Here is a 15,470-nt window from a genome sequence, read left to right as displayed (position 1 = left end):
CTGCCATCAATGCTTTGTTCTTATGCCAAACTCCTGGACTATAAAAATCTGCCTATAAGCCAAGAAAAAGCACTTCCCTGAAAGGATTTTCAAGTTACGACTTCATGGCAAGATGGAAATAAAAAACGGGAGATCATTCTGGATCTTCTGCCTAATTTGGAGTTTTTGCAAGGGCAAAGAACCAGTTCAGATAGGTAAGAAAAGAATCTAATTCTTGCATTACTTGCTTTCATATGGCTCTCCATAGATGAGAAATACAGTTGACAAATGAAAATGTGTAATATATTCATTTAAGAGCTGTAGACATGCCAGATACTGTTAAACATTGTACATTTTTTCCTTATTGTCACCTCTTTAAGTATTTTACTTTTATTTCTTTCATTACTAGGTAGTGTATCAACTGTTTTATGTCCTAAGTGACTAATCTTAAAGAGGAGACCCTCTAAATGCAGTTTGCACCAAAAAAAAACAAAACAAAAAAATGGTGACACCCTTTTCAACACATTTCACACATATTCTTCATAGAAGAAGTACTTACCATATCACCAGCTAGGCTTGATTGACCAGTATGAAATGCTGCATTAGCAGGAATCACATTTTTTGTGGTCTGCTGAACTGCTACCTCCTGGTTTGATTTTTAATGTCTTACACTTTTCCCAACTGCTTAATACACAGCTGATGTACCAGTTATTGCTGCCTTAGTAATTCCAGCAATTTCACTTCTAGTATAGCCAAACTTTCTCACTTGGCCTCGCTACTGTGTAGAAAAGTGCTGAATTGCCTTACTCTGGTGCTGCAACCATCTATGACAGCAGCAGTCCCTTTAAAAAGCTGTTTCTTCAAGGACTTACTGGGCACTTGAGTTGGGCTGCACATTTATAACATAAGGATCTTAATTTCTCAGTTCTTCCCTGCTGATTCTTAGGCAGAAATATTTAATAATATTTTTGAGTTCACTGAGTAAGTGAGTGTTTTTGATTTGATCTGTGGTGGATGTTGCTATGTTGATATTCCTAAACATGCTACCTGAACAACACAAAGAAATGTGCCCATTTCATTGGTCATTCTTTCAGAAGAAATGTTGAAAGTATTTTGCAGCAAGCATATATAATTTAATTCAAGGGGATTCATGTTTACTTTGTGAAACTCAGTGGTGTGAAAACTGTTTTCTGGAGTAATGTCTTATATACACTTAGAGTATGTATCTATACCTTTGACAGAGGTATAACTTAGAGGTCCAAAACATGAGTTTTGGTTGAGAAGGAAAACCAAATATCTCTCAGCCAACAGCTGAAGCTGGCAGCAGCCTCAACCACTGAGATCAGCAGCAGCCACTTTGCTGTAAATTCATGCCACCTGTGACATTTCCTGGAAAGCACCCAATACAAAGTCTTGCCTGAGTTAAATGAGATTTAGACAAACCAGAATGGGATTCCTCTCACTTCACGTTAGATATCTACAGTGTAAATATGTCTACAGCATAAATATAGGCACAGCCTTTCTAGACAATGGAGAGATGCTTGTGGTTTTCAGCATCTTCTTGCTAGGCACATATGTAAGATGAGAAAGCGGAACCTCTTCTGCTTCTCTGTTAACTTCAAAGGAGACTGGTCTAATGTGCTCACATTGCAGGTATCTCTGCACTTCAAAAGTCATGAACTTCAAAAGTCCAGTGAGACGAAACTGCTTCCCACAGGCTAGTATCTTCCAGGAGTTATCATTTTTGCCTTTGAAAATCTCCCCTTTAATGTTTTCCAACAAAAAAGGGCAAGCATCTCATATTGGGTGAATTTCTAAGCTCCTCTGCTATGATTTTTCTTTAGTCCAGGTCTCTACAGTCAGTAAGAGTGAATGTGCCACCTGGGGCAATTTCCACTTCCATACATTTGACCATGTAAAGTTTACTTTTCCCGGAACCTGCACATACGTCTTTGCTTCGCACTGCAATGACAGCTACCAGGACTTCAACATTCAGATCAGGCGCAGTGCCAGGAACAGCTTCCTGATCTACTTCACTGTCACCATCGATGGCGTGGTCCTGGAGGTGAAGGAGACGGGGATCACAGTGAACGGGAAGAAGTGAGTAAAGACTGCACTGTTGCTCTGTGCTGCATTTTTATTGCTGTGTGTTAGATGGTCTGCCTGGAAAGCACTGGCTGTGTGTGAGATGTCCACAGCCTTTTGAACAAGGTATTGTGAAAAATACCCCCTATAGTGGTTGAGAAGGCAAGAAGCATTTCAACTAAACTACATATCCCAGGAATCAACACCAACAAGTTAAGCAGAGAACAATGTGTATGTTAGAAAAACAGAAAGTATTTTAAGGTTTCCTTAATGTTGCTTTGATTTGAGAGGGAGGGATGGAGGAAAGTACATAACCCCCAAACTTTATTTATAAAAAGTTTAGGTTTTGTAGAAGCTCGGTGGCTTTTCTTTTTCTCAAAATGTCATTTCTGTGGCTAACCCTACTGTTTTATGTTGCTGTTCAGGAACAGATGGCTCTTTTAGGAATAGTTTTCTGCTTCCAGATAGATTAGTCTAGAAAATTCCACTGTTTTGCAGATCACAACTTGCCCAGGGATCTTCTTATAAGAAAAGGCAGAATTTTTAGACATCAAAATCCACACCTTTAATTGCAATTCAAAAATGAAGCACAAAGGAAACTGCAAAGAGGGGGGCAAAAAAATCCATAAGTAAAAATCATACACTACAATAGCTGGAAATCGGGCACAATGTTAAGGGCAGTCCTCATGAGAAGTGCAGAATTCTGCTCCTAACATATAATTATGAAGGGCCTAGGCAACTTTTGACTCTAGGAAAACCCCTCACAATCTTGTTGGAGAGAAAATTGTAAGCATATGGGCTGTCTTGACAGCCTTCTAGAAACAACTAAATATAGAATAGCACCACCCTGTTGGAATTATAGCACCGAAGGCCATATGTGTCTCCTAAACAAAAGGGGCAAGAAATCTCCTATCTTCTAGCCATTTTCTGAACTTCTAAGTTTTTAGGCTGTTTGAATATGAACAGTAATTGTCTTGGTAAGATGGAAAAGTAATATAGGCCTGAGTTTCTTGAGTACATGAGTAACAGAACAGAATTGCTTGTGAATCCCAAATATCAAGGAGGTCCTGGAAGGATGATGATACCTGCAGTGTCCTCATGTGGAGGGCCATTTTCCCAATATTGTCATCTTGCTCTTTATAAACTTTTGGGTTAAGTCCTTGGGTTTGGGTGCTTTCTATCAGTTGAGTGGCTGATGTAGTATTGATACAAGACTAAAATGCATTGTGTTGTGTATTAAGGTTGGTAAAAGGTCACAGTGGACAATGTAATGCATTGTGTGGATGAAATCTGACCTTGCAAAGACTGTTCCCATGTCTTATTTAGTTCCTTTTAACTCTAGTTTTCCTGCCTATATGTCCATAAGGATTTCATCAGTCCTTTTTTTTGCTGCAATCTGTTTTTTTCCCTCAAATTTCCAGGATTGACATGCCTTTCAGCTTGAAGAGCATTCTGATTGAGGACACCTGTACTTACTTCCAAGTCACTTCCAAGCTGGGCCTGACACTCAAGTGGAACTGGGCTGACACTCTCCTAGTATGAGCAGTCAGTTGTTTTCCTGCTGGTGAACCTCATGAGTAATGAAAAGCAGGGCTGGATGCAGGCACTGTGTTGATAGATGAAATTATGGGAGGGAGGCATCACTCTGTCTGTAAGCTGATAGAAAATACCAAACTGGGCAATAGTTCCTCAGGGCATGGGCATGGAGGCACAGCCCCGTGGTATTTCCAGCTCATTTTATGTGACAAAAGGGTTAACCCTGGATATAATACATCTGTAGTTAGTTCCATGCTCCATGGGGTACTGCAGCAACACAGCCCTTCAGCTCTGCCTTGCTACTCTGTCTCAAGCACGTCTTGTGTGGGAAACTAATCTGTGTGACCACCTCAGACCTGAGCCTCTTCCACTCCAAAGCCACGCTGTGTGGGAATTCTTCTCCAGACATCTACCCTGCAATGTCCTCTTCTGCAACAGTGCATTCACATTTTTGTGTGTGAATGCTTATCCTTCACAGTCAGGGACTGAGATTAACTAAATGGAAGTTGTGTGTCATGTTTTGCCATTCAGAGAGATAGAGAGAGGGTAAAAGGTGAATAGAGAGAAAAAATATCAGGAAGTAATCAAGTAATATTAAAATTCTGATTTATTGAAGTATTTGCTTTCCCCCTTCCCGTGTACAAATTAATACCTAGGGTTAAAGGCAGTATCTGTACATTACTGTAGAGTGGACACAATAGTAGGAAAAGCACTGCCTTTTTTTGCGTGGCACCAGTACTGTTCCTCAAGCATAGAGGAGTGATAAAGTGCAATAGTTTTATCCATCAAGGCAATAGCATGCTAACCTGGCTGTTTATTTCCACTAAGTATAGGCAAAACAAGTAATGCTGGGCAGACCCATGCCTAGAAGTGCTATAAAATTTTCCATCACCCTATGGACTAGAAAACCCATTCTATATGGCTAAACCAGATGATGCTGCTTTACAGCATCAAGCATTAGAACACAGTTATCTGATCTGCCCAGAGAGGAGCTGTGGTACCTTGCAGGATGTACCAAATGTCTGTATACCAGTGTCTCTCTACTGGGACACACTGGTACAGGGATCAGTCTGGTATTCAGCATGCTTCAGTTACCTCTTCAGTGGGTGGGAGTGACAATTGCTGAAGGATTCTCTTCCCATTTGAATTCAGTCTGTCTGCAGATAAATTTTATGAGAGATTTGTACCAGAACAGAGATTGCTACAAACTGGGAATGAGCATTTCTGCCATTGCACTTTTCTGTTGTGAATCACTTTGCAACAAGTGCTGCTGATATGGGGAAAAGCCTCTGAACTCTGTGTTTCCTCTTTTTTAGCTGGACCTGGAAGAAACATATAAAGAGAAAATATGTGGTCTGTGTGGGAACTATGATGGCAACGAGAAGAATGATTTGATTTTGGATGGTAGGTCATAAATACAGCATATTCCATCCAGAATAGACCTCCTTATACCTGACATGAAACTTGGTGTCTGTTTCCTCTGAGCAGGCTTTCAGATTTCCTGACAGGCACATGGACATTTCCATATACAGGAGATGTATCTTTAGAGGTTCTGAGATAATTTGGGATTTTCTGCTCTTTTCATATTTGTAAGAGTCTCCAACCTCTTTGACCAAAATTAATTGCTTGGCTGTCATGCAGCAACATTGCCAGGTTCCCCACTGACAATAACATACTGTAAGGAAATGCATGAGTGCATTTTCTGTTCTTCTATTTTAATCATTGTATGGGTGATTATTTTTGCCTCTATAATGAAATGAAGAGAAAACACAAAGTGTGTTTGAAGAAACTGTGGTGCCATCCACTGACACCTTCAGATACTGCAAATAGCTCAGCCTATAAACCTGCAGCAGGTTGTATGGATGGAAAGAAACCTTCATCTTGGGATATCAGCTGCAGGATCTGGATCCAAAGTTATAACAGCATCCCTTTATGTAATACCAGTATGACTGTTATACGTGTGAACAGAAAAGATCAAACACACCCAAAACAAAGAGAAGTCTTTGGAAATTATCAGAAGTAACAGCAAATTCAAGAGTCTCACATGATTTTAAATGCCCAGGCTGACAGTAGCCCTTGATACAACTGTGCCAGACTCCTGACTCTAGCCCAACAGAAGGTTGTATCAGGCTGTCATCCTCTATAAAATATGGGTGCTGGTTAAATTTGGGCATCTCAGGAAGCGCATACTGCCTTTGAGCCCAAAGACTAAGTGCACTTTTATAGCCCATTAATTGAACTAAAGAATTGCGGGAAGTTACTGAAATGCATCTGGGGATTTTTGCAGGGTATAAAATGCATCCGAGACAGTTTGGGAACTTCCATAAAGTAGAGGATCCATCACAAAAGTGTGCTGATGTGAGCCCAGATGACCACACTGGAAGACATCCCAGGAGGAAAGACAATAGGTGCAGTACATATGTAAGTGTGTGGGACCAAGAAGTACAAACCCTCCCGACCTACAGTGTTGAAGAGATGTTGAAACAAATCTTAATTACAGAGCATGCACTAAACTGAATTTTTCAGAACTCTAAACATGAATTCAAGCAAAATTATGATCTTATAGCTGAAAGAATAGCCTATTATGGTGTTAAAGAAATAGATATTAGGAAAATGTCCTATTGAATGACAGCTTCCACTCCAAGGCAAAAGAACATTGTGGCAGAAAGTTAGACTGGATAGTCTCCTGAGATCCCTTGCAACTTGAATTATTCTGTGACCCTGGAATTGTGTCACCAAAACTTGGGATGTATATTCAAAATCCTAAAAGGTGGTAAAATGTCAAGTATTGCTTTTTTTTTTTTTTTTTTTTTTTTTTTTTTTTTTTTTTTTTTATAGAAAAAAGGATGCAAGAAACTTATGTCCCGTTTTGGAAACTGCCCCAGAGTGGTTGCCTTTGATGACTACATAGAGACCTGTGCTGAGGATATGTGCCACTGTGCAGTTAATTCTTCTCACTCTGATTTGGTTTCCAGCTGCATATGCAGCACTTTAAACCAGTACTCTCGAGACTGTGTCCTGAGGAAGGGAGACCCTGGGGAATGGAGGACCAAAGAACTCTGCTGTAAGTAGCTACTGCTCTGGAGATTTATTTCAGGTTAGACATTTACACAAGTATTCTGATCCCAGCAGAGCAAAGCTATGAGCTTTGGTAACTACCTTGAATCAGTCTGTGAAAGTACTTAGATACAAACATTGTTAATGGAAAGGATTCTACAAATTTAACTTGATTTTGCATCTTAAATTAGAACTACACCTTGGTATTGCCTAGCTCCTTCTTACAATTAGGTTTCCTCAAGTTCTTTTTTATTTTTTTTTAATTTTACTATGCGCGGTTAACTCACAAAGAGCCTTATTTCAACATGGTGACAATTAGACAGAACTAGTTACTGAGAAGAGCAATATGTTTGTACTTATCTTACCCTGTTTTCATGCTCAGTAGTCCAGTTACTGAGCAGGAAATCTCTTTAAGTCCAGGGGAAAGGCTGCAGGTAGTTCACCCAAACTGCTGGTGTGGATTGGGACAGCAAACTAATGCCAGAAGAACTGATGCTTCAGGCAAAAATAAACTGTTATGACTCCCCAAATGATTCTGGTGTTCTTTGCTTGTATTGTGAGTTCAGCCAACCTTGAGCTAGTAATGTGAAATAGCTCATATTTCCCAGCAGCACAGTTTTGTCCAAAAGATAAAGTAAAAGTGGCCATAAAACATTCCTTTAAGAGGTTAAACAAACATACATATCTGGACAGAAGGTCTTGCAAACAAGATATGGAGGAAAGGAGGAAGAAGGGGTTGGGTAGAGACACAACGATTTGAGAGATCTTATAAATTCATCAGTAACATACTCCATTTTGGTTTCGTCTTGCAGATCAGGAATGCCCAAACAACATGGAGTACATGGAATGTGGAAATTCCTGTGCTGACACATGTGCAGATCCAGAAAGGAGCAAGATTTGTAAAGCCCCATGTACGGATGGCTGTTTCTGTCCTCCTGGTAAGCAGCTCACTTCTGCCAATGAACACACACATCAAGGGACAAAAAGGAAGATTGTTCCCTCCTTTACCGTTTCACACAACAAATAAACTGCTGCTTCTAGCATAATTTACCAACTTTCTTCTTGGAAGAGCCAGATTTCTAAAGATATGAGATCCTGACACCAGAGAAGGGAGGCAAAGACTTCTAAGAAGTAGACAGGGGAAAAATGGTGCAGATATGAAAGAGAAAAGGTGTTCTGTAGACAGTAAGAATGCAGGTGAAAATGTCTCATGAGATGCCTCCCTGCTATGGCACTAATTCTTGCTGTAGCTTATGTGACACAAAACGTAAATGCATTTCCAGGTATGTGCATGTGTAAATTTGCACATGAAATAGTCTAACATGAGGCTCTGATTTCTTAGTTAGAGTCACTATTAGAAAAGGATGGAAACTGGCTCACACCCTTATAACCTGGCACTTCATAATCCTGCTCAGTGAAAAATTTTGTAACAGGGAATGTTCTTTGAGTTTTGCATTGCTTTCATTTGAGCTCTAGCAGGAAATATTTCCCATCCATTAACATCTGAAAGGGCCTGGTGTGATGTTTTCCTTTAAAAGTATCCCATTCATTTTAAGAAATGCTGAATACAGAGTTTTTTCTGTACTCTAGTCTCCTTGATGGTGTTTCCCAGACTCACCAAAGGAATATTAACTAGCCATTGTGTCTGAACAGGAACTATCCTTGATGACCTCAGCAGCAAGAAGTGCATCCCCAGAGACAGCTGCCCCTGTACATTTCAAGGCAAAGTCTACTCATCTGGAGGAACTTACTCCACTCCCTGCCAGAACTGGTACTGTTGTGGTCTTGATTGCACTAATAAGGCAGAAGTATATATTGCAAAACACTGACAAGTTGCATTCTGTACTTTCCCCTTTTTTTTTTCTTTTTAAATCTTTTCCTGTCATTTGTCTTAATTCAAAACCTTGCTGTGAATTTCAATGGTGTTTGAAAGCTTAGAGGTATTCCTCAACCACATAGAGTTATTACCCACCCTGACTTGAAATTGCTTGTGAAAACTGAGATCAAGATTTCAAGAATGTAGGAAAATGAGACTCCATACTGATTAATTCAGAGACTTTGGCCACTAGAGTGAGGTGAGAAGTCATACCATGTATTAACATGGGGCACTTCCAAAAACATCTGGATCTCCACAAGGTCAGATTCACTTTGAAGGCCCAATCTCAGAAGTCCTGATGGTTGAGAATGAATTGATTTAGAAAAATGCCTGGCAGCTTGAACCCATCTCCATTCTGGACTAGTGAAAGGTGATATGATCTTAGGTATATTACTCTCAAGCCAGTTTTATTTCTTGCTCTATATGTGTTATCTAGGCTCCTGTGACACTACATCATTTTTTGACAATAGGTTAAAGCTTTACTATAGGGAGGAATGAAATGAAGTGTGGTGCATGGCCAAACACGCTGCAAGCCCCTTTGGATTAATATATCCTGCATTTTGAGAAAATGCTCTTCAGATTCCAGAAATTTTGAATAATTGAACTTCATGGGCTTTGGGTGGTTCCCATCTTGCCACATCCTCATTTACTCATCTCAAAGCCCAAGCATACGTGGCTGGACTGTTTCCTTCTTGTGTGCACAGGTGTGAGAGTTGCTCATTATCTCAGGTCCTCCACAATTAGCTGCTGAAACATCACATCAGTGACTTGCTGAACAGTTGCATCAGTAGCACAAGATGTTGCAAGATCCTGCTTGAAGGGGTTCTTTCTTTCTTTAAAAAGTCAACTAAACAATTTAGGCCCAGAAAACCATTTCTTGCTTTCCCATCTCAGTGTGTCTCTGAGGGAGCCAACCTAAAGCCCACTGCAGTTAACTCTCACTGAGAGGAGTTCAACCCTCAAACTTTAAGGGCCTAATATAAAGGCTTCTACCCACAGGATCCTAATAAGAAACCAAGATAATTAGCTAAAAATATAAAGAAGCTGTGTTTATTCTAACAGCTGCTTTTTGGGTTTTGCACAGTACTTGCAAAGGAGGCCACTGGAGCTGCATCTCTCTGCCCTGCTCTGGAAGTTGCCACATAGATGGAGGATTCCATATAACAACATTTGATAATAAGAGGTTCAATTTTCATGGCAACTGTCATTATGTCTTAGCTAAGGTATGAGCAATTTCTCTTTTCATTCCTAAATCTCCTGAGTAGCACAAGGCATTAAACTGTGCTGGAGCTTTATATGACTTAATTTAATTAAATGGCACCAATCCAGCAAAGCACTTCAACACACGTTCAGTCTTAAACCCCGTAAATTTTTGAATTTACAATGGATTGCATGTCAATTGCTGATGCTTAGCTTCAAAGTTTTGCAGCTTCAACATACTTGTATACTTTTAATTAAATAATTTCTTAATGGATGTATTAGTGTTGATTCAAGCATTGCTTTTGAAGTTTTCTTCATGTGTGACTGTAAGAAGGAAGTGGATGTGCCAAAATTTCTGCAAAAAAGGTTGAATTATCCGTGAATGCCTTCACATGAGACCCGCACAGGCTGATAGCAAGGAAAAAGAGTGCAGAGAGTTAGTGAAATTATTGATTTCAGCAATGAAATAGTTTGCAGTTAGATATCCAATACTCCAGTTCTTCATTACTCCTTTTTAGCCTTTCAGTGACACTTTTTTCTCTTCAAGCTCCCAGCCTGTAACATGCTTACAATGTCTGCACATATCTGTCTCATGTCTTCTCAGAACACTGATGACACAGTTGTGGTGATCGGGGAGATCATTCAGTGTGGGACTTCAAGGACAATGACTTGCCTAAAGAATGTATTGGTCACACTAGGAAGAACTGTGAGTAACTGTCTTAATTAGAGATACATAGAAAGTGACTTCTCTTTTCCTTCCATTTTTGTATGGTGTCTGGACACTGAGCTACACTGACCCCAGAAGGGAAGAGGTTTTGAAGACACTGCTCCTCAATGCTTAATGAAGCTTGTTAGGTTGCTCTTGTCTGTCTCATGTCGTATGCACTCACTACCATGGGATTTTTTCCTTTTCCCTGCAGACTATAAAAGTATGTTCCTGTGGAAATATCTACATGAACAATTTCATTGTGAAGCTGCCTGTAAGAAAAGGTAAATCCCCTTCTTCACTTGTTTTACAGAATAACCTACATCTGTTTGCAGAGGGATTCCTGCTCCTTTCTCTGAAGAGAACACAATCCTACTCTCTGTTAGGTGGATACTAGGTCTGGCATTCCTTGGGAATCCCTGTTACTGCATGCACTGGCAAATGGAAGTTCCTGTTTACTCAGCTTCGTAAAGATTTGCAAGTGCATAAAACATTTTTTTTTCTTTTTCTCTTTCTTCTTTAGATGGCATCACCATCTTCAGACAATCTACATTTTTCATCAAAATCTTGAGCTCAGCTGGAGTGCAGATCCGAGTACAAATGAAACCTGTAATGCAGCTCTCCATAACAGTCGATCATTCTTTTCAGAATCGCACATCTGGTAGGACACACAAGGCTAAACCCTTCAATGTGCTGAAGAAAATCTCTGTGCTGTTTAGTGTGTGCAAATCTTTTAGACTCCATCTGTTTAAACAGGCCTTCATCAGAGACTTGTGCAGTGCAGACTATGTTCTTGGTTTTGCCACCAGTCTCCTGTTTACACCATTTAACATTTTTGTGCTTCTGTTTCCTGTCTGTGCAATGGGATTACGCCCTGTTCCTCTGACCTGTTTTGTTTTTCTTTTGCTATTTCCTTTATTTATAAGCCTTTGGGGAAGATGTTCTCTGCCAGTGTTTACTGAAGCACATTTAAGCAGTTCCAATTCCTGTGCTATCACTAAGTGCTACTGTAATGCAGGAAAATAATAAATACACTCTAAACAGAGTCCTATCTGATTTGTGGGAACATCAGGACGTCTCTGAAGGAAAATGGGTTTCTCTCAGGCTAGGTCCATTACAGAGCTAAGAGTGTTCGTCTAGAAGCCATTCCTTTTGTCATGCATCTAGTGATTTCTGATTTCTTCTTTTCTTTTGCCTTTTTTTTTTTTTTTTTTTTTTTCCTCCTCCCACACAAGGTCTTTGTGGCAATTTCAATAACATCCAGACTGATGACTTCAGAACAGTCACTGGAGCTGTGGAAGATTCAGCTTCTGCTTTTGGTAACTCATGGAAAACCAGAGCCAGCTGTTTTGATGTTGAGGACAGCTTTGAAGATCCTTGTTCAAACAGTGTGGATAAAGGTACCAGGCTTTTCATCCCTGGCTTATCAGTGCAAAATAATTTTCACATGATGGATAATCAAAAAAGCTTTAGAAATCTCATAAACATCAAAACCCTCTGCCTTTGAGGCTATTACTAGAGAAAAAAATATTGTGTTTTGAAGGTCTTTAAGAGGATAGCTTTGCTTTCAAAACAAAAAGACAGCACTACTGGAGAAAGGGCCAACACATTCACTGATGACTTGAAAAGCGCACACAGCACCAGTGACAGCAATTTGTGTTTAAGGCAGAGCACAGTTGGTTGCCAATATTTGGGCAAGTTCTTCATCCAGTCTAGGTTGTTACAGCTGTGCTGAAGTCCAGAGGACGAGGTTATCAACAGTGCTGAGTTAAGCAAGCACTGCACTGTACTAGGTGTCCTGTCTGATATTTCACTCTGGATTTGGATATATACATTATTTGGACTGACGTCTCCTAGGTACTGCCACATGTAATTAAAGCTGCAGCTCATAGCCACACTCCTCAAAGATTACTACATGATATTATTGCTTGACTACAAGGAATTATCTGGCTGTAAAGAAGTAAGAAAGCTTGATGAAAAACAATGAAAAGGGGGAGGTTCTTTATATATTCTGCATATCCAGCTGCAGTAATAATGTTAATACTTGGAAGGTGAAACCTTTCTTTTAGGAAATCCATCCAACTATGCTTATCCCTTTAATAAGTTAATGACTTGTATTTCCATCCAGAATTATCTAAACACTTCAGGACATTCTAGTTCAATGGGATACCTGATAAGAATATTGATTCAGACACTAATGTAGTTTAAGTGACTATGGACAATGGTATTTTTTCCCACTTCAGAAAAATTTGCCCAGCACTGGTGTGCTCTCCTGTCCAATACAAGCAGTGTGTTTGCTGCCTGCCATTCTGTTGTAGACCCTTCTGTGTACATCAAGGTAAGACACTGATCCAAATGGATGGTTTAATCTCATCCAGAGACTGACCCCCCATGAAGGTGGTTTGGCCTAGGGAAGTCAAATAGGCTACAGTAGTGACTGGTCACAAAGAAGTTCACTGATGATAATTAGAAAAATTACAAAATGAGAGTTTGTGCAAGATGAGCCTTTTTGGCTACAGCCCCATAAATAATTGGTTGGCATCACTGGCTTCTGTTGCATGACCCAGAAGCAAAATGAAAAAATACCAGTGCAAGATTTCAAAGTTTCAAAGAGTGAAAACTGTTCACTCTTTGACTAGCAGAATCAGTGTTTCTGCATGGAATTGAACTGGGAGTTTCAAGAGCCCCATGGATTCCCTCTGGCTTCATTCAAAATTCACATCTAGGGAGAGAATATGTATTTACATAGTTTATACGTCATTTATTACCTTTGAATCTTGTTAGTGTCCTTGTGTTTTGAATGCATGAAGCTCCCCATATGTTCTCCTCGTGTAAAGCTTTATAATGCTGCTGAAAAAGCTGTCTGAGCTAGAGAGTTGCCTCATTTATGTGGATGGTAAAGAAATTCCTGCAAAACCACAGAAACTTCCTGCAGGATGTGTGTTCGTGTGATACAAATCACTGAGAAAATACCTGAGACTGAAATTTTGCCTAGAATGTAATGTCTTCAGGTACCTTTACAAATATGGCTTATGTGTTACCTCTCCCAGAAGAAAATACATATACTTCATGTATATACTTCTATAGAGAGAGAGAATTCGTGTAAACTATAAATAGAATAGGATTTTGCAATTTTCAGTTAAGGAGAAGTAATAACCAGTTTCTTATAGATATGTCTGTTACTCCTGCTGATCTCATCAGATTTTAAACCATGATTTGTGAAAGCCTTTTCCACAACATCAGTAATGGCAGGATAAGTCAGTGTCTATGCAGTATGATCCTACTGCTCTAGAGTGACTAGCTGTATTTGTGTTCTTTTGTACAGCCCACACAGTTAAAAGAACTCAAGCTTTAAATTCCAGCTATACTTACATAACTAGTTCTTAAAATGTCATTACATATGACTGACTCTCCATAAGCCATCTTCTGTCATGCACCTGTCATGTCATTGGGGCATCTCATCTGCTTACTAGATAGGTACACAAAGTGCCAGGCATCACTGTGCAGTATTTTCAGATGATTTATTTTGACAGGTCCTAGACTGTACATCCTCATGGGAGGCTGGTATAGACACTTCTTAGCTTTTAAAGAACTATAGATGCCTCTCTGTTTTTAATATTCATCTGTTAATGAGTGTTAGACATCATTGCAGTTTCTGTAACTGATCTGCTATTTCTCAGGTTTGCATAGTATTTCATTAGTATACATTTTCTCTTAGAGATATTAAGTTTCATTGGTAATAATACTTTTTAAAAAAGATATTGGTTGACTGCTTTTTGAATTGCTACATGTTTTAGTGTTTTTTCTATGAGCTACACATAATAATACCCATGTCCTTTTCTTCTGTCCTTTAGAAATGCATGTATGACACCTGTAATGCTGAGAAGAGTGAAGTTGCACTGTGCAGTGTGCTCTCTACTTACTCCAGAGACTGTGCTTCAGCAGGCGTGTCCCTGCAGGGCTGGAGGCAGGGTGTCTGTGGTATGTGAACTGAAATTCCTTGGGCAGGGATAAGGGAACAGCTTCAGGACATCCCCATTTGTGGCAGTCAGTGTCTTTTGTCTTTAGTCATTGAATTAGACAGCCTTTGAAAAACAGAATAACCATTTATTCTATAAAATTCAGTTTGTGACTGCTTCATGCTCTCACAATGCACATTCCTTGTGTTAAATCTTTGGTGAATTCAGTACTCTGAGAAGCAAAATAGTACAAGGCATATTGTTCAAATCAAAACAGAAGTTAGAATTAGTTTCAGTTTAGGTTTCGTTAAAGACTAGGTTACTTTTGAACACATGGGTTACCTTTTCTGCATTAGATTCAGTCCTCTTGTTCCAGACAATACAAATGACATCACTCTCATTAACCACATTTTTCCATGTTACCGTAAAATCATATTTTTTTTAATAAATATATATTGGTGATATCTGAGAATATGAAAACCTTTAAAGGCATTTTCAGCTCAGGATTACCTAAAAAATGAACAAAAATTTCTTGGACATACACATTGTCACCAAATCCTGAGTTCAGAATCCACATGTGTACGTATTTTCCTTTGGCACTTCCAGAATTTATTACAGAATGGCATAAGATCTGAGAATAAAACTCACAGTCTTGGATTCTGAATTTTGCTTCAACATTCCCCTGTTGTCATTGATGGTCGAATAGTTCAAGTGAGATTTGCTTCTGTCGACATGAAAATGGATGTATGGGTTTCCTGACTACTTGCACATCTGAACAGACAACATAACAATGATTATGCTTTTGGAGCTTGATGCAACTATGATCTATTTAATTGCTGAGTTAGGGGGCAGCTGGGATACTTAATAGAGGCAAATAATGTAACTGGTGTGACGCATTGTCATAGGCATTTAACACCGCGATAAGAACCATTTCACAAACCTGTGCTGAAATAATTCAAAGGAACACACTGTAGTCCACAGTAAATTGTCCTAGAATCCTGCAGAGTTATGCACTAGACACAGACACTGTTTATTGAAAGCTTTGTTCCCAACATAGAATTACTGACATTTT

At 39.4% G+C, this 15,470-nt stretch overlaps 1 protein-coding gene across 2 annotated transcripts in view; it reads left to right on the top strand.

Moving 5' to 3' along the window:
* The first annotated feature begins 30 nt into the window (after window positions 1–30).
* The window catches only part of LOC134551086 (mucin-5B), a 43,621-nt gene continuing 28,181 nt past the window's right edge, over window positions 31–15,470 (top strand). For both annotated transcript variants that reach the window (XM_063398210.1, XM_063398209.1), the window contains exons 1-15: window positions 31–194; window positions 1,824–2,079; window positions 3,486–3,600; window positions 4,917–5,004; window positions 5,888–6,021; window positions 6,439–6,664; window positions 7,470–7,595; window positions 8,311–8,428; window positions 9,618–9,756; window positions 10,338–10,439; window positions 10,654–10,723; window positions 10,963–11,100; window positions 11,675–11,839; window positions 12,683–12,777; window positions 14,294–14,420. In XM_063398210.1, the coding sequence (XP_063254280.1) occupies window positions 113–194; window positions 1,824–2,079; window positions 3,486–3,600; window positions 4,917–5,004; window positions 5,888–6,021; window positions 6,439–6,664; window positions 7,470–7,595; window positions 8,311–8,428; window positions 9,618–9,756; window positions 10,338–10,439; window positions 10,654–10,723; window positions 10,963–11,100; window positions 11,675–11,839; window positions 12,683–12,777; window positions 14,294–14,420 (1,981 nt within the window). In that variant the 5' untranslated portion in view covers window positions 31–112. The remainder of the gene's footprint in view (window positions 195–1,823; window positions 2,080–3,485; window positions 3,601–4,916; window positions 5,005–5,887; window positions 6,022–6,438; window positions 6,665–7,469; window positions 7,596–8,310; window positions 8,429–9,617; window positions 9,757–10,337; window positions 10,440–10,653; window positions 10,724–10,962; window positions 11,101–11,674; window positions 11,840–12,682; window positions 12,778–14,293; window positions 14,421–15,470) is intronic.

The sequence above is a fragment of the Prinia subflava genome, chromosome 5 (genome assembly GCF_021018805.1).
Source record: "Prinia subflava isolate CZ2003 ecotype Zambia chromosome 5, Cam_Psub_1.2, whole genome shotgun sequence".
Classification (NCBI taxonomy): Eukaryota; Metazoa; Chordata; class Aves; order Passeriformes; family Cisticolidae; genus Prinia; species Prinia subflava.
Note: the sequence above shows the minus strand (reverse complement) of the source record. Positions and strands in the feature narration are given on the sequence as shown.